Source organism: Mauremys reevesii, linkage group 5, assembly GCF_016161935.1.
Source record: "Mauremys reevesii isolate NIE-2019 linkage group 5, ASM1616193v1, whole genome shotgun sequence".
Lineage (NCBI taxonomy): Eukaryota > Metazoa > Chordata > Testudines > Geoemydidae > Mauremys > Mauremys reevesii.
In genome coordinates this window covers 19272233-19289297 of record NC_052627.1, presented here as the reverse complement: position 1 = coordinate 19289297, position 17065 = coordinate 19272233, and the positions used below count along the sequence as shown (strand labels likewise).

Genomic DNA, 17065 nt, shown 5'->3' with positions numbered 1-17065 from the left:
ATTGTATGGCAGACCATGAATGCTCATGGTCCCGGCCAATGGGAGCTGCGGGGGTGGCGCTTGGAGCAGGGGTAGCGTGCGGAGCCCCTAGCTCCCCCTACGCGTAGGAGCCAGAGGGGGGACATACCGCTGCTTGCAGGAGCCGCGCAGAGCCATGGCATGTGCGGAGCAGGGCAAGCCCCGGACCCCACTCCCCCTCAGGAGCTCAAGGGCCGGATGCGGCCCCCGGGCCATAGTTTGCCCACCCCTGCACTAGATCCTGTGCCTATCTCTCACATAATTGCCCCACTCCAGATAGGTCCTATCTTTTTTCTTCTTGCAAAAAACGCCTAATGAACTGCTAACCCATTCTTCATTCTTGAACCTTCCTCCAACATCTCTCCCTCATCTAGCCCTCATTGTTGGTTTTATATGTATTTTTGCTGTACTGACAGTGGGGCTTTCTCCTCTTATGTTTACCATCATCATGCTAGTGCTATATGTGGGACCAAAGAAGTAAGATTTAATAGATTTGGTTTATGTGGTAGGGGAGAGATTTTTAAGAGGAGTCTTAAAATTGTATTGGATTTGAGGCCCTGATGTTAAGATGTCTATAATTAACAATTTATTAAATTTACAAGAAAGCACACACCGATGTGCTGCAGGGTCTGGCAGCCTCAAAAGCCCCCCAACTTTCTTAGTAAATTGTCCTGGAAAGAATTACTGAACAGGTGGTGGCTGTGTAAGTGACTGAAATGAAACAAAGCCAATATGAAAATAAATGGTAGTTTGCTCTCCCCTTTTCAATATCATTTTTAAAGAAATTATGGCCATAAGGGAGGTTACAAGATATTTCTAAATAAAATGTTTATTATGTGAAAGTACATACAATACTTAGCATATATATAGTACCCACCATCAGCAAAATGGAGTATTTATATTGACTGTATATTTTGGCGAACATAGAGCATTTATGTCTTCACCTCTGATGGGCCATTTCCAACCACAGTCCAATTGCTTAACATTGCTGAAGAGATCAGTGTAGACACAGAAGGTGGTAAACATTGCAGAATCACTGACTCATCATCATATGATTGGCTGAGAACAGTCATGAGGCAGAATCTGATTCTTCTGTGTCAGCTGTAATCAGCTCCTCCCTGCCCACTCAGACTTTTTTCTACCCTTTGATTGTCTGTTATTCCAACAACATGGCCTGGTGTTTGTGGGATATATTTATGTAGTTTAACTTTGAAAAGGTACCAGTTTGTAGTTCAGATTATAATAAATGTAGTAATATTCATAGATCTAAATTCATTTATCTATCTTCCCTTCATGAAATTGCCCCCTGCTATTAGCTAGCAGTTTAGAGGTGGTCCTTAATCCAATGATGTGTTGTTCCTACCCATTGAAACATGCACTTGTAAACTGGATATACCCTGCCCGACAGGGTTCAAAAGCTCAATTTTTATAGTAAGATATAGCTGCCCTACATACAAAGAACATATGTTCCAGAACACAGACTGCACTATAGAGGGATCTGATTTTAATAACCTCAACAACAGAGAATTTTGCTCATTCATTCTCATACTTCAAATGTAAAAATCCAACAATAGCAGTCAGTGAAAGGATGGAGAATAACTTATTTTTGCCCTGGATTTTTCAGCAGAGACTTCCAAAAACTAGATGCATTCTTCAGTATCTGTTACGTGTATATTTATCATACTGATAGCAATATTATGATACTGCTGCATCAGCAGTTTGTAACAAAGCCAAAAGGAAGATCTCTTTTTGCCTAAAATAACAATGTAAAATCACTTTAAACAGCAACTTGGCTATTTTAATTGTTTTCTAAAAAGGAAAATCCTGATTGAAAAATGTATCGCTCATTGCATTCTAGTTTAGGTTTGTATTTTTCTTGAATATTTAACAAAAACATTTATATAACATAAGAGGAACTTTATGTACATTTGCTAATTTATAGAATTTTTTTTACAGTAAATCTCATACTGTTGGTAAACTTTAAAAGTCTTCGCTGATGGGAATCTATAATCTTGTCACTAACGCGTGTTTTATTTCCTAACCCACACATTACAGCTATTTAAAAAACCACACCCACCAAAGCGAGTTAGAAGCCGAATCAATGGAGAGGCAGTTGGAATGTCTGTCCCCCCAGGTTTCACAAGTGACAAGATCTTTTTTCATCATTTAGACAACCTGAGGCCTTCCCTTGCACCTGTAAAAGGTAAAACTCAGCACAGTACTTACTCCTGGTCTCTTGCTAGAGTGTTCATAGTTCTTGCTAAATAAATGTTCCTTTTTCTGATTCTTCTTACCTCTTGGGTTTCATACTCCACTACAGCTCCAGATTTAACACTCCAATCCTCTAAGATTCTGAGAGGCCCCAATTCCACTTGCCTTAGGCCTTGTCTATGCGAGAAAGTTGTACCAATTTTAACTAAATTTAACTGTTTCATGGGCAAGGCTTCAAGTAGAAAGAATGAGCCTTAAGCCACATCCTAAAGTTTAACAGCTTGTGTTTAATTTCAACAAACTGTCTGAAACCATCAAGGGAAGCAAATTCCAGAGCTGAGAACCTGCTACTGAGGGTGCCCCGCCTACAACCTAAAATGTTTAAATCTAGCTTGAGTGCCCCACATAACCTCAGTTTTTGTGTGTTACCATGGGAGAAAAGTACGTTCTCAAGACTTCCAAGGAACATTTTGGGTACTGGCAATAGCACAGAGAAGCAATAGTGTCATGTCTGGCTTTAATTTTTTCAACCACAAGAAGACAGTAAAATTATCAAAATAGTTAATAGCTCATTAAATGTAATTGGGTTCCTATTGATAACATGTTCTAAAATATTCATTAATAAATTATATTTAGCACGCATATCATGTTTTCCAGCTGAAGATGTTAAACACTTTACAAACATTAACTCGTTGTGAGTTAGATAAGGGATATTATAGTGATTACTTCATTCACGATTGAAAAGCACTCACCTCTGGGATAGAAAAGGAGCAGCTGTTTAACAGAGCACAGCAACACTACACTGTCACCTAAGAGCGCAAGTGAAGAATAGCCATCTCTATTTCAAAATGCTAGACAGGCAGACTATAATTATCAAATTTGAAATGTGGCATATGAAATTATTTGGCTGGGATTTTAGAATCAATGTTTTTGCTGTACAAAAAAATATTATGTCATCTTTAATGACAAGTGTTCAGGCTCTTACTTCTCTGTTTTGTCTGAAAGACCACATGTCCAGCAACACAGTGTCCCTTACTGATTAGGAGGGAAGAGTGCCACATGTGGAAGTGCAAGTACCTAGGCATCCCTAGGAGATCTGTCCAAATACTGATAGCGTTTAGCTGTGCGAGTTGATAGGATTACAGCACAAGTGACATTATTACTGTTTAAACTGATACAATATAAGCATGTGCGATTTCAGTTTCTGTGGTGCATCATGGTATTTGTACTGTGATCAGAGGGGGCTGTCACATAATTACAAACAATATTATACAGTGAGGCTTATGTAATGGTTGTGCTTTTGTGTGTTTGCAGTAACATAAAACACATTGTTGTTTGTTATTCAGAACTCAAGGAGCCTGTGGGACAGATAGTTTGCACAGATAAAGGAATTCTGGCAGTAGAGCAAAATAAGGTTCTCATTCCACCTACCTGGAATAAAACTTTTGCTTGGGGCTATGCAGACCTCAGCTGTAGACTGGGAACGTATGAGTCGGACAAGGTTTGTGATCTGAATTTTAAGTTTTCCTGATGTTCTAGTATGTGTTCTCTATTAAAATCTAACTCTGAAAATATATTGTACATACAAGGGAAATAATTTTGTCTGTGCTGTATTTATGCTGAAGTCTTCACCTGAAGAATGATAGGAAAATCAAGTTAACCTATTGCTACTAAAAAGTTAATTTCCATAATACAATGAACAAGAATGAACTGCAGGGTTTCTACAGTAAATCTGCAGTATCTGGTGTGGCACCATCTTGTGGCAGAAGTTGGCGCTGAAGGTAGTAGAGTGAAAACCCAAAGCGGGGAGAGAGACACTTTCTCCTGAGTAAACTAGGGGCCAAAAATTGAAGATCAGACTCGCTTTTTATTGGCAAATTCCCATTTACGTCAAGAAGAGTAATGTAACACTCTCTTGAGAAAACTGCAACCTGCTAAGGTTAGGCAGGTGGTGAGATGCAACTGATGCTCCTGATTGGCTTAAGAATTGTACACATCCCATTTTTTTGTTGCACTTGTTTCTTTCATACACATATTTTGTCTGGTCTTCTAGACTGTTTGCTCATTGGGGCAGCGACGATTATTTCTTGTACATTAATGAGTACCTAGCATAATAGACTTAATCTGGTAGCCTTGCCTGTTAAATGATATAGATGCAGGATTTGGCCCTGGCAAGGAACCTGATCCCTAAAATCCAGATCAGGATCGATATTTCTGAACGTTCAGGCGCATCTGATTGGTTCTTGTTCAGGCCTATTTCGGCCAAAAACAACCCTTTTGTGTGCTGCTGGAGAAGTGGTCAGTATTGCCTGATAATGGCTACTAGTCTGGGAATTGCAGCAGGATGGAAGGGGAATTGAGAGAAAGAAAACTGTTTTAACTGCAAGCGCCAGTGCTCATTGGGAACAAATATGTAATGTTCTCACTATATGCTCTGGCATTGTTTCCAATTTAATTGCATGATAAACATTTAGTATAGATTAATCTTAAATACTAAACAGGTGTAAATTGTGTTTTGTTTGTTTCTTGGCATTCAAACTATGTAAATATTTTTTTTAACTGAAGTTACTTTCATATATTTCTTCTGACCCAACTTTTGAGTTCAGTTATCGGTGGAAAACAGCTCAGTTAAATAACAGTGACTGTGCTGAAGTTTCCTTGAAAACACTAATGCTATCAACAACAAACGTGCAAGACTAGATGTATGCCTTCTTCACTTTGTCTTTATTTTTTATTTTGTAGGCAGTGGTTGTTTATGAATGTTTGTCAGAATGGGGACAGATTCTATGTGCAATCTGTCCAAACCCCAAACTTGTCATCACTGGAGGAATAAGCACGGTGGTTTGTGTGTGGGAGATGGGCACCTCCAAAGAAAAAGCTAAAACACTCACTCTGAAACAGGTAAAAAATAAATAAAATCATGTTTCAAGGTCAGAGGAAGAAGGGAGGGGACTCAGTGGCTCCACATTGCAGTAGAACTTCCAACTGAACAGATTACCGTTCTAGAGTCACTGATTAAAACCATTCTGGAACTGAAACAGTGGCTTGTTTTAAAAAGAACCCCAAGCAAAAAGTGTTTTGGGAGTGTGTGAAAATATGAAGGTATCTTGTCACTGGAAAGTGTTTCTGTGGGCGGGGAGAGAACATTTTTCTGAAATACTGCATGGTGTGTAAGCATCAATTTTTTTAACTGATTTGCACAAATAGCATCCAGCAACTTGCAAAATTCACAGATAGACTCTCCAATACCATTTGAATTGTCAGACCCCTTTTACTGAAATCTTTCACGCCTTCTCTTCGATATTTGACATTTTCGACTTAACTGAAAAAAATGGTTTTAGGGCAAAAACCTGGCAGCCCTGTGTTGGGGGAGCAGGGTGTATTTGCTTAGAAAAGTTGTATGATGTTTCTTGCTTTGTTGCCTCAGTACATTGCTTTTTGGATAACGTACTTATGCTAACTTAGAGATCGCTTAGTCTAACATCTCCTGCACCACTGAATCAACTCCCAAGTGTTGTACAAATGGTATTTCATAGTTCTAGGTAACTCGTCTTTATAACCAGGAGTGTTTCATGAGGTACAATTTAACTAACTTGTGAGAGCAAATACACAAGTTAGTTAAAATAACTTTCATTTGCTACTAGAGTATGGTGTATAAACACTCATTATCCAAAGCCATAGCCTGAGTGGCCATTTTACTGCTTTGGTGATGACTGTGGTGCACCAACTCCTAGCAGTGCACAGCTGGGATCCCTACAGGAAAAGATAATATTTCCTCTAGTCTCTCCTGCTTCAGGCTGGGCCATCTAGAGCACTAGAAAAGCTGCCTTTTAAGTTAACTATAACCTGAATCAAGAGCTGTTCTAGGGCTCTTGTTTGGATAACAGTAAGATGTAAAGGCAGGAGTGTTTTCAGAGGAGAAAATTACTCTTCTGATCTTCCCCTGCTTCCAATTTGCCAGCTGATTTTTCAGTCACAGTTTATGACCCAGCGTTCCTTTTAAACTAATTTTCTATTATAATAATTAAATAGGGAGCTATCTAATATTCACAATTGAGCTATATTATAGGAAATTTTAAATGGCCACTGGAACATACATGGATACTGAAAATAGACAGCTGTGATCCCGGTATGGGCTTGGAGGAAGCAGAAGGGGTCAAACTTTTTTAAAATAATAAAACGAGGAGAGAGAAATGTGTTTATAACTTTTCCCTGGAGTTTTCTTTTGTATGTCTGTTAGCCTTCCACAATGAAACACAGTTCCTAAAACCTCTATAAATTGTGTCTGTTTTTTAAATGAATGAGCTCATACTCTGTATATGTCATATATGTATGTGCAATAAACTGCGCCCTGTTGAGTATTACTAGATTACTGGTGCAGTTCTCAGGTGAACTACACCCTCAAGGTGTGTGCTAGTAGCCTAATAATGTGTCTTGTTATGAGTCTGTACTAAAGGCAATTATGCAAGAATAAAATGGTCGTAATGTTATGGTTGACAATTTGCAGTATACTGTAAAACCCTTCTTTTCTAAATACTCCTATTATCTGAAATCCATTTATATCTTAAACATGTATCATTTGCTTTTTGAAAGTCCCAGTTCAACTAAATTAATTCATGCAAATAGAATGGAGAATTTATGTACTGTAATGAATTCCTGTGCTTTATATATTCTGTAGAATACATATTTTTTTCTCATAGATTCCAAAGCCAGAAGGGACCACTGTGATCATCTAGTCTGCTCTCCTGTTTAACACAAAGGCCATAGAAATTTCCCCCAATAATCCCTAGAGCAGCTCTTTTAGAAAAACATCCTATCTTGATTTTTAAATGGTCAGTGATTTTTGTTTGGTTTTGTTCTTAGGCATTGCTTGGTCATACTGATACTGTCACCTGCGCAACAGCATCACTAGCTTATCACATAATTGTGAGTGGATCACGTGACCGTACCTGCATCATATGGGATTTGAACAAATTATCATTTCTAACACAGCTCCGAGGTCACAGGGCTCCAGTTTCAGCACTTTGTATAAATGAATTAACGGTAAGAACCAATACACTGCATGATGTATGTTCAGAAACTTAAATATTCGTATCCTAAACTTTTTTTTTGACAGGATAACAAAAGGCTTTTTCATGAAGGTCAATCCAATTTCTTTAATTGATTTTATTTGAATGTGCACACACATGAGTTCCAAAACATGTACATATCTACAGCATTGTTGATTTAAGTCCTTTTTATACTGTTACATATTTTAAGCAGAACCATATATTGTTCAAACAAAAGGAAAGCATCAAACTCTTCAGCGGCTTTTGGGATATTTGTACAACTTACTCCCAAAAGCCATGTAAATGGCTGCTTCCAAACCACCTAATGAAATTTGGACCCTAGTGAAAATGTGAAATGCTTGTTGAGCAGTGTAGTCGAAAAGAGGAATACTCATGCAGTGAAGGGAGTCTATTCAACCATAAAGAAAGGGCAACATATTTCAATACTATAGGATTTTATGATAGCAACTACCATGACCTATCCTTGTGCATGATGTAGTAGTGAAGATTGCTCTGTTATAAGCATCAACCCTGAGATACTAAGGGCCTGTCTTCACTGCAGTGTTAACATGGGGTATAACTCGAGTGTTGCTCCTAACCTGACTCCTGTCCCCACACACACATCTTTAGTTGGAGTTTAGTGCTAGGGTAACGCAAGGTAACTTAGAGTGAAAACAAGCCAGAACTCCTTTTAAAGCAAGATAACAAGTGAGGGTTAATGTCCTATAAAGCTGCAAGACAGAAAAGGAAGCCCCATAGGCTGGGACATGTAAAACTAGATTGGACAAGATACTGAACATGTACTGTTGTGAATAATCCTGCCATGGAAGATGCTGGGCTCGAGCTCAAATCAATTTACTAGATTACCTACATATCATAGGTCTCCGTGAGGTTTGTATTTCTCTGACATAGGTTTTCAAAAATGGATGCCTAAAGTTAGGCTCCCTAAGCCTGTATTTAAGTACCTAAATCAGAGGCCTGATAGGTGCTCAGCACTTCAGAAAACCAGGATACCTCTTCAAATGTCGAACTATGGATTAGGAGTCTAAACTTTAAGCACCCATTTAAAAAAAAATAAATCTTGTCCTATGTTTCTGCTCAAATGAAGTATTTTTGTAAATGCCCAATATCCAGATTGAAATTTAAAGGATTTGGGTTTTGTTTCCTTTGTCAGGGTGATATTGTGTCATGTGCTGGCACTTACATCCATGTGTGGAGTATTAATGGAAACCCTGTTGTGAGCATGAACACTTTCACTGGACGGAGCCAGCAAATCCTATGCTGCTGTGTGTCTGAGATGAACGAGTGGGATACACAGAACGTCATAGTGACAGGACATTCAGATGGAGTTGTCCGAGTAAGTAGGAGTCTCTGCTTAGGTACTCGCACTAGGGGTCGTCCACGGATTAAAATAACATCGAAGTTGCGGAGAAAGTATACATGTAAACTGCAGAGACACACAGCCCTTTCTGGACTGACAGTCTGTAGCATGCTGGGTTTTTTCTTCTGCTTTTTGATGCGTGTGGGGTGATGTGATGATTGACAGCTATCAGTATGTGTTTTTTTTTAATTTTCACCCCTTTCCAGTCTGTTTTGGTTACTGCTGAACTACTTTTCTGCCTGAAGTATTTTGCAAGACTTCAGTGGGCCAGTTTTTCTTGCAGAAGGAGAGAGAGAGCTAGTAGCATCTCTGTATCTCCACTTGCAACACTCCTGTTCTGTTGCAATCCCTAAACAGAGACCTGCTCATGTCAAATTGCCATAGGTGGTGATTTTTTTCATGAAAACTGGGCTGATGCTGCAGAATTCATTCATTTGTGATCCGGGTTTGATTTCCAGAGGTGAGAACCCCCTGTGGTACCTACCCCCTAAAAAGTGGATTTATAGTGTAAATGGTGATGGGCAATGTGGATATTCTGCTCTTAGTGAACTAAGCAGAAGGGGTTAATAAAAAAATAAAGTGTTTTATAGGCAGTCTATAAAGATATAAATGTTTATCTTATGCTTCTCTTCCTCTGTCTCCCCCTCCCACACCAAAGTTTTGGCGGATGGAGTTTTTGCAAGTACCTGAAACACCAGCTCCAGAGCCTGTGGAGATCCTGGAAATGCAAGAGGATTGTCCAGAAGCACAAATAGGTGTTCTGTTTAATTTTCTCAGTACCTTGGTAAAATACTACAGCTGTAAACCGCAGGAATGGTGATGCACATTTTAGACCATGGTACAACACACATTTTGGACCAACTAATAGAGAGAGTACTTGATTCTCCTTTCACACCTGTGTAATTCCATTGACTTCAATGGTTGCTCCTGTTTTATACATGGGTGGCCAACCTGAGCCTGAGAAGGAGCCATAATTTACCAATGCACATTTCCAAAGAGCCACAGTAATACGTCAGCAGTCCCCTGACAGCTGTTTTGTGGCATGCAGGAGGCTCTGTGGTGGGCAGGAGTGAGGGCACAGCAGGTTATGGGGAGGGGGCGGGAAGGGGTGGAGTGGGGGCAGGGCTTGAGCAGTGAGCACGCCCTGCACCTTGGGAAGTTGGGGCCTGTAGCTCTGGAGTCGGTGCATATACAAGGAGCTGCATATTAATGTCTGAAGAGCCACATGTGGCCACCCTGTGTTAATATAAAAAATCCAGCTCATATTATCTGATCCCTTTGTGCAGTTTCCACTGTTAACTGTGGCTGTATTAAAAAAACCCAATAACAAAAACAGTTAATCATTCCCTTCCCTATAAACAGGACCATAAGATACCTGGGCCAAAACCTATACATAGAGCTTGCCTTTTTTTAAGAAAGTAGTGTTACACTACTAACAGCATTACTTATGTCCTTGGGAGCAGATACTATTCTCGTCTTCACAACTAATTCAGTGCACACTAACTAGGGCCATTTTCTTGGTGGCTATCTTTTCATCTTCATATTCAAAATAAATGTTAAATTAAGATATCTTGTGAGATCAAATGTAAGTACCCCCTGCGTAAAATGTAACTTAAATTCTCTAACTGTAGGTATGCTAAAGGACATTGAATAAATGTGAATTTAAAGTAATTGTCAGGGTTGTTTATTAAACTGAACTTTTCACCTGCCAGGACTTTATCATATCCATATGCATTTTCCATTAACCCCTCCCCCTAATTATACAACAGTGCCTAGCATTCACTGTGATTATTAAAAAATGCTACAAACATAGCCCACTGAAACGAGTAGGCAGCTGGGATCTTAGACATGGTTTTTTATACTGATTTTAAAACTTTAGTTCAGCTTTAATAGTCATTCTAACCTCTCTAGTTCTGTATCACGCCAGCTGTAAACTACTGAAATTATCACTTCTGTTTCCATCAAGAATTATGGGGTATGTACATGTAAAATAATGAATTTTTTAAATACAGGATTTAGAACTGTAAAATTCAGGGTTAAGGTGGTGCATGTTCCAGTAAGTGGTTGCTGCTTTTATGCAACAATGATAGGATGGGGAAATAAATTGCTATCACACACACAAGAGACTCAAAGGATGATGCTGAAAGCAATGTCTTCCCTGACACAGCTTGCAACGCTGCATCCTCAGTTTCACTGAATTAGATTTGGAAGAGTGTAACTAAGTTTTAGATCTTGGGGTAGAAATCCAGGGAAAATGGAATTTTCAAAATCACATAAGTGATTTAGGAGCACAAATACCAGTGAAAGTCAATTAAGCATTTTTGAAAATCCGATCCAGTATCTCTCAAGAAGTGGTATTTCCAGGCAAATAGCAGAGTGTAGATAATCTTGTTGTCTTATGGGGTGAATATTCAGTGGGACACACGCACAGATTATGTGTGACCCATATCAGTGGCTATCACACAGCTAGCTAAAACCCTGCACTGCTTTGATGATATACCTGCCTGTGATTACAGGAATGACTCCAGTTACACCCACTAGGTTCTTCTGTAGATGTTGCAGCGATGCAACTTTTGTAAAAGGAAAGAGAATGAGATATAAATACTTCTGTTGTGCTAACTTCTTCTATTCTCTTGTGCTATATAAAATAGGGCAGGAAGCCCAGGATGAGGACAGCAGTGACTCCGAAGCAGATGATCAGTGTATCAGTCAGGACACTAAACCACGGGAGAGCCAGAGTCAACCAGAGAGCACCAGCCACAGGCCTGTACCATCATCATCCAGGACTGCAGCAGCATGGTCAGCAGACAGTGGCTCTGATGACTCAAGACGTTGGTCAGACCAGCTCAGCTTGGATGAGAAAGATGGCTTTATCTTTGTGAACTATTCTGAGGGGCAAAGTAAAGTGCATCCCCATGCTCAGGTTAACCACCCAAACCATGTAGAAGTACGGCACTACAGCAAACTTAAACCAGGTACATGAAATGAGAATCACATTCTCCCTTATTTAACTCTGTGCTGTAAACAATGAGCCTTAACGCTGTATGCTTCTGTTCCTGCTGCATTAGGCACTGTGAGTTAAAGCATGAAAGTTTTGCAGATGGAAGCTCTGAATTTTCTTTTCTGGTTAGTCAGTCATAACCCAAAAATGACAGTTAAGGGTGTCACTTGTAGTATATTAAAGTGCATGTTATTTCAGCTCTTCATGTAATGCAGTGTACCCCAAATTTTTGAAGACTTGAGTCCATCTTACAGAAAAAAGTGAAATCAGTCATGGCTCTGCAGCCCTTCCCTGTGGTGCTAAAAGCTTACCTGGGTATTTTAATTCATACCTCCTCTGTCAGTGTCCTTTCTTTGGCTAGACCTTTGCATCTCTCTCTTTGGGAAACACTGGTGTTGAAGCTTCATAATAGGATACTTCCTCTCCTTTCTTAAGTGCAGTGAAACAGTTTAAAATGTTGACAAAGTATCATCAGTCCGGCATAGACCTGTATTAGAGACACGCTGCCCAAGGGTGCCCTCCAGGAAGAGTGTTCCTTCTCCCTACCCACATCCTCTCATGGGGATAGGATACAATCTGGTGTGTGATGACAAAGCAATAGCGAGGGGACTTTAGTTATTCTTTTTTCCTGCCCACTTCTAGGATACAGATGGGAGCGTCAGTTGGTATTTAGAAGCAAACTAACTATGCACACAGCATTTGATCGCAAAGACAACGCACATCCAGCAGAGATCACAGCACTAGGCATCTCAAAGTGAGTAACCCAAACACTGTTGCTTAAGGTGGTTTTTCAAAATGGATGAGTTTGGGTGGGTGGATGGCGGCGGGAAAGGCTACATTTTGTTACTCTTTAAGATACAGTGAAAACCTGACAGAAGAGCAGCATTTAGAACTGGAATAAAAAGCACATGACTGAAAACCTGATTAATAATAACTACTACAGCTTGTAGTTATGCACTCTCATAATTGTATTCCCCAGTAAGACCAGGCTAATTTGTGTTTGCCATCTCTGTTGGTCTCAGTTTAATATTTGGTATGAACAAGTAATTGACATGTACAGCACACAGGTGAGGTTTGCATTGTATGAGACTGTAATGGGGAACAAACCTGGTGTGTTGTGGCTGGAATGTCCATTCATGTTCTTGCAGGGATCATAGCAGGATTCTAGTAGGTGATGGTCGAGGAAGAGTGTTCAGCTGGTCTGTGAGTGACCAACCTGGCCGGTCTGCAGCTGACCATTGGGTGAAAGATGAGGGAGGAGACAGCTGTTCAGGCTGTTCAGTCCGATTTTCTCTCACTGAAAGACGTCACCATTGCAGAAACTGTGGACAACTCTTCTGTCAGAAGTAAGCAGCCATTAGTTTTCCTTATACAAAGCACCCTAGCAGGAGAGTTTTAAAAAGTGAAAATGTAGGTTTCTTAATAAAAAAAAAAGTTATGAAAACACTACCAGTGTCACAATTTTTAATGGAAATAGTTGTAAAAAACAGGGCCCATCAGTCTTTTTAAAATCATTAACGCAGCAGGAGCTTGATTAAAAATTGAACTAGCAACTTTAAATCCTGCTCGTTTTATGAAAAAGCAAACAAACTAGAATTACTATATTAATTCCATATATGGAGCACTTAAGCCATGAATTGGAATATGATTAACAATATGTTTCTAAAACAGTCACAAATTGATGCAACCCTTGGAAATGGACACAGCTTATATCTATACAAAGACTGTTTGGACTAGTCCTTATTAAAATCATTCTTGTAGTGGTTTTGTACAGTCACTGCACAAACAAAGGTCCAGGTGTTCTATTCCCAATGCAATTGTGCTATATTTCCCATCACAATCTATTTAAGCTAGTTTCCTCTCCTCCCCCTGCCCCCCAGCTTGTCGTTGGTCCCTGCTGTGACTAACTGTAAGATATTTTAGGACTATAAATAAGAGGGTGTGGTTATGGGAAGAACACCATTACAATTTTATTTTCCTCTTTCAGGTGCAGTCGATTTCAATCTGAAATCAAGCGTTTGAAAATCTCATCACCAGTAAGAGTCTGTCAGAACTGTTACTACAACCTGCAACATGAGAGGGGTTTTGAAGAGGGGCCTAGAAATTAATGAGGCTTTGACACAAACTAAAGACCAAGCTCTGCAGGATCTCAGTTCAGCCCCACAGTAACTCACTGAATTAATTACAGAATCGTGCAGTGAATTTGGAAGGGATTAGAATATTGTCTGTTTACACTTATCTTTGTACTGTGTTAAGCACTGAAAGAAAAAGGGATCATTGATTTCATTTATGTTGATTGAAGTTATACAGCTAACAAATAAATATTCAAATAGGCAGCAAGCACCAGAAAGACAGGATTGGTAGTCACAAATATAGTAAAACTTTCAGTACCCAAATCTCCCTATTAACATGGCTATCAAGAGAAAAATCCTCATTTACTAACCATCTGTTCTTGTGGGGCTAGACATCCTTATTTGGGGGTGGGGAGAGGCTTTTTAGAAGATAGTTGTAAATCTGCCTTCTTCGCAAGCAACTGTGTATAATGTAAATAGGTATAACGGCCTTTTTATCTAAATATGAACTTAACTGCCTGTTACATGGGACTTCAGCCTAACCACTCTACTTTGTGTGGCATCTGTAGCTCATCTATCAACTTAAATATGAATGTTTAAAAAACTCAAAAGGCATTATTTGTATTTTTGTTTAAAATTCAGTCTGTGCATGTTTCTCTTTCAGTTGCCCACAATATCCTAATTTAAACAAGGCTCTTTGTAGAAATGACATGGATTTTTTTTTTTTTAAAGGAAAACTTTTTGGGGGAATAGGACTTGCAATATTTTATTCTAATTGTAAAATAACTAGGAACTAAGTTATAAACTCTGTAGTTGCATTTTATACCTACCTATTTACCACCTCATTGTTCGTATTTAATACAGCCTCTTTTATACATACATTACAGTTGCTGTTTTGTTCAGTACTTATAGTTAAGCAGCTGAATCATGCAATGCAAGAACCAGCTTTTACCTTCTTAAATAGAAATTGGCTTGCATGTAACTCAAAATTAACTTCTCTTGCATAAAATTTAGTCTCTTTGGCACCTTTGTTCTACTGAACATAATCCTTGCTCAATAACTGGATAATATTTATATCAGAACTGCTTTTAAGTCGTCACTGTTCAGTGACAAGACGATGATTGATAGTTTTCCATTAAGTTTTAATATGAATTTAATTACAGTATTTTTAAATCAGTAATTTATTTCACACCACATATGAGACAGTCACTGGCATCCACAGCGAGTAGAACAGTTGCAGAAGACAGGCCCACAGTCATACTTTCTGGTGGTTGTTTTTTTAAGCGTATGTATATATTTTGTAAATGGGTGACAAAACTGGTCTAGATTTAGGTATATTCACAAACAGAGAATACTTTCAAATAATGGTGAGAATATGACCCAAGTCAACAGGAAATGGGCCAAACTTGCATCAGTGGATATGCCATGAGCAATGTCATTGGAACAATGGAATTACCTTAATTTATGTGGGAGTGACAGCATTATATATAGCTAAATCAAACACACACCTTAAACTGCACCAGTGAAAATATTAGAACCTCTATGATGATATGAGATTTCCCAAAAGATAGTCAAGTGCTAACTGAAGCACCTCGCTTTTGTTGATTTTGTGCTTTTACTTTTTATCCTGGAACACATTTATGCACTGAAAGTTAAATAGGTATTTTGATACACGTTTAAGTATGTGATGGACTGTAACAATTAGATAAAATTCCTGTTTTGGTATGTATACTAGGTCCCCAAGGGAGCAAAAAGGCTTTTTTTTAAGAGCTCTTCCACACTATTGCGTGAGTAAAGGCAGGTTTAGTTAGAGCCAGTAGCTGCTTTGCATGGCCAGCTTGACAAATTTATCTTTAAGGGAAAAAAAAATGCTTTTGGGACAGAGAGCCTACATTTCTGTATTAATACAGCTTTGATGCTATAATCCAGATTATGGGTTGTTAAATGCACCTGAGTCCACTGAAATCTTTTCCCCTTGTTTCCAGCTTGTTTTTGTATGGTCTGAGACCTCACTATCTTAGTTCCAAATTAATTTTTATAGCTCATACAATAAACCCTTGGAAATATGGGGCTTTTCTCACAAAGAGTTGATTGACGTAAACTAAATATTAAATGCCACTAAAAAGCAAGGTAATTTACCCTCTGCTCCTCTCTCCCCCCTCCCGCATCCTGTAGTATTAATCTTAATTTACATTTAGTAAACCAATAAAACCCACTCTGCAGGTTTAATTCCTGTCCTGCGGTGTATCGCAAACTCTTCCAAAACAACTTCTTGCATTTAGGAAGTGCAGTACAAACACTATCTGATCAGATTTCCTCTGGCAGCTGGTGGTGTAGGCAACTGTTTTGTTCAATTGGGGATAGTCTTTTCTTTTTAGCTTCTAATGCACAAACCCTACTTTTGGTTTGTTATCCCTATAAAAGTTTGTTGGAGCAAAAACACTAACATTAGCAGTCTATATTCTCTGCGAGTACCTCACCTGTCTTCTCGGGCCTTGTTCTTTGTAGTATACTTATTAATTCATGTACTCTAACACTTGTATGTATGGTGCAACTGTAATGTCATGCTTATGAAGATGAGTTTGGCTGCCTCCAGCCCACATTTAATAGCAAAACACTTTAGATAAGTTATTTTGCACTTTCTTATGTATAAAATTGGTAGAAAATTATTTTTGCTTTGTATCATTTAAAGACTCCTTTGTTTCAGTAAATGAACTGTGTACAAAATATTTATGCAGTTAAAACTGTTTTTAGAAAGTATTTTTAATTTCAGCAAGTTTGGTTACTTGTTGCATGACTATTAACACAGCTGACTTTTTGTGTCAGTGCAATGTATATTTTTTTGTCCTGTTATTAACTTGTAAGCCCTAGTAAATGGCAACTTATTTGTACAGCAGCAGGAGTAAATTGAAGATAACTGGCTAAGACTGGAGTGTGGAATTTTGTACTATATTGCAGAATCCAATATCTCTTTTTTTTGGTGGTTATGTAAAAGGCCTGAAGAATTACTATCTAGTGTGCAATCTGTGATATCTGAATGTTCATTGTATATTTGTCTCCAATGCAAAAAGGTAGAGTAACACAATTACAATACATGATTAAATGCAATAGTTCAGGTACTTAAGTATTTTTTTCATTTCAAATAAATACCTGCTATTTACCACCAAAAGGTTGTTTTGCATTTATCTTTGAATAAGGAAGCACGGGTTGCAGTTGAACTGACCACATCTTAGGAGTACCAGTCCTATTTGATTTTTTTTCCAAATGTGAGTACGGTAATTCATAAATGTTAGAACAGAAAACCCTTGTGTTTGTTTTACATTATAAGCCTTGT

General features: G+C 38.6%; 1 protein-coding gene across 10 annotated transcripts in view; it reads left to right on the top strand.

Annotated features, from left to right (window-relative positions):
- The window catches only part of WDFY3 (WD repeat and FYVE domain containing 3), a 319930-nt gene extending 303030 nt beyond the window's left edge, over positions 1-16900 (top strand). For all 10 annotated transcript variants that reach the window (XM_039539787.1, XM_039539793.1, XM_039539788.1 and 7 more), the window contains 10 exons: positions 2074-2221; positions 3576-3730; positions 4972-5130; positions 7093-7272; positions 8452-8634; positions 9317-9413; positions 11310-11633; positions 12302-12413; positions 12808-13005; positions 13647-16900. In XM_039539787.1, coding sequence (XP_039395721.1) covers positions 2074-2221; positions 3576-3730; positions 4972-5130; positions 7093-7272; positions 8452-8634; positions 9317-9413; positions 11310-11633; positions 12302-12413; positions 12808-13005; positions 13647-13767 — 1677 coding nt within the window. In that variant the 3' untranslated portion in view covers positions 13768-16900. The remainder of the gene's footprint in view (positions 1-2073; positions 2222-3575; positions 3731-4971; positions 5131-7092; positions 7273-8451; positions 8635-9316; positions 9414-11309; positions 11634-12301; positions 12414-12807; positions 13006-13646) is intronic.
- Positions 16901-17065: the final 165 nt, after the last annotated feature.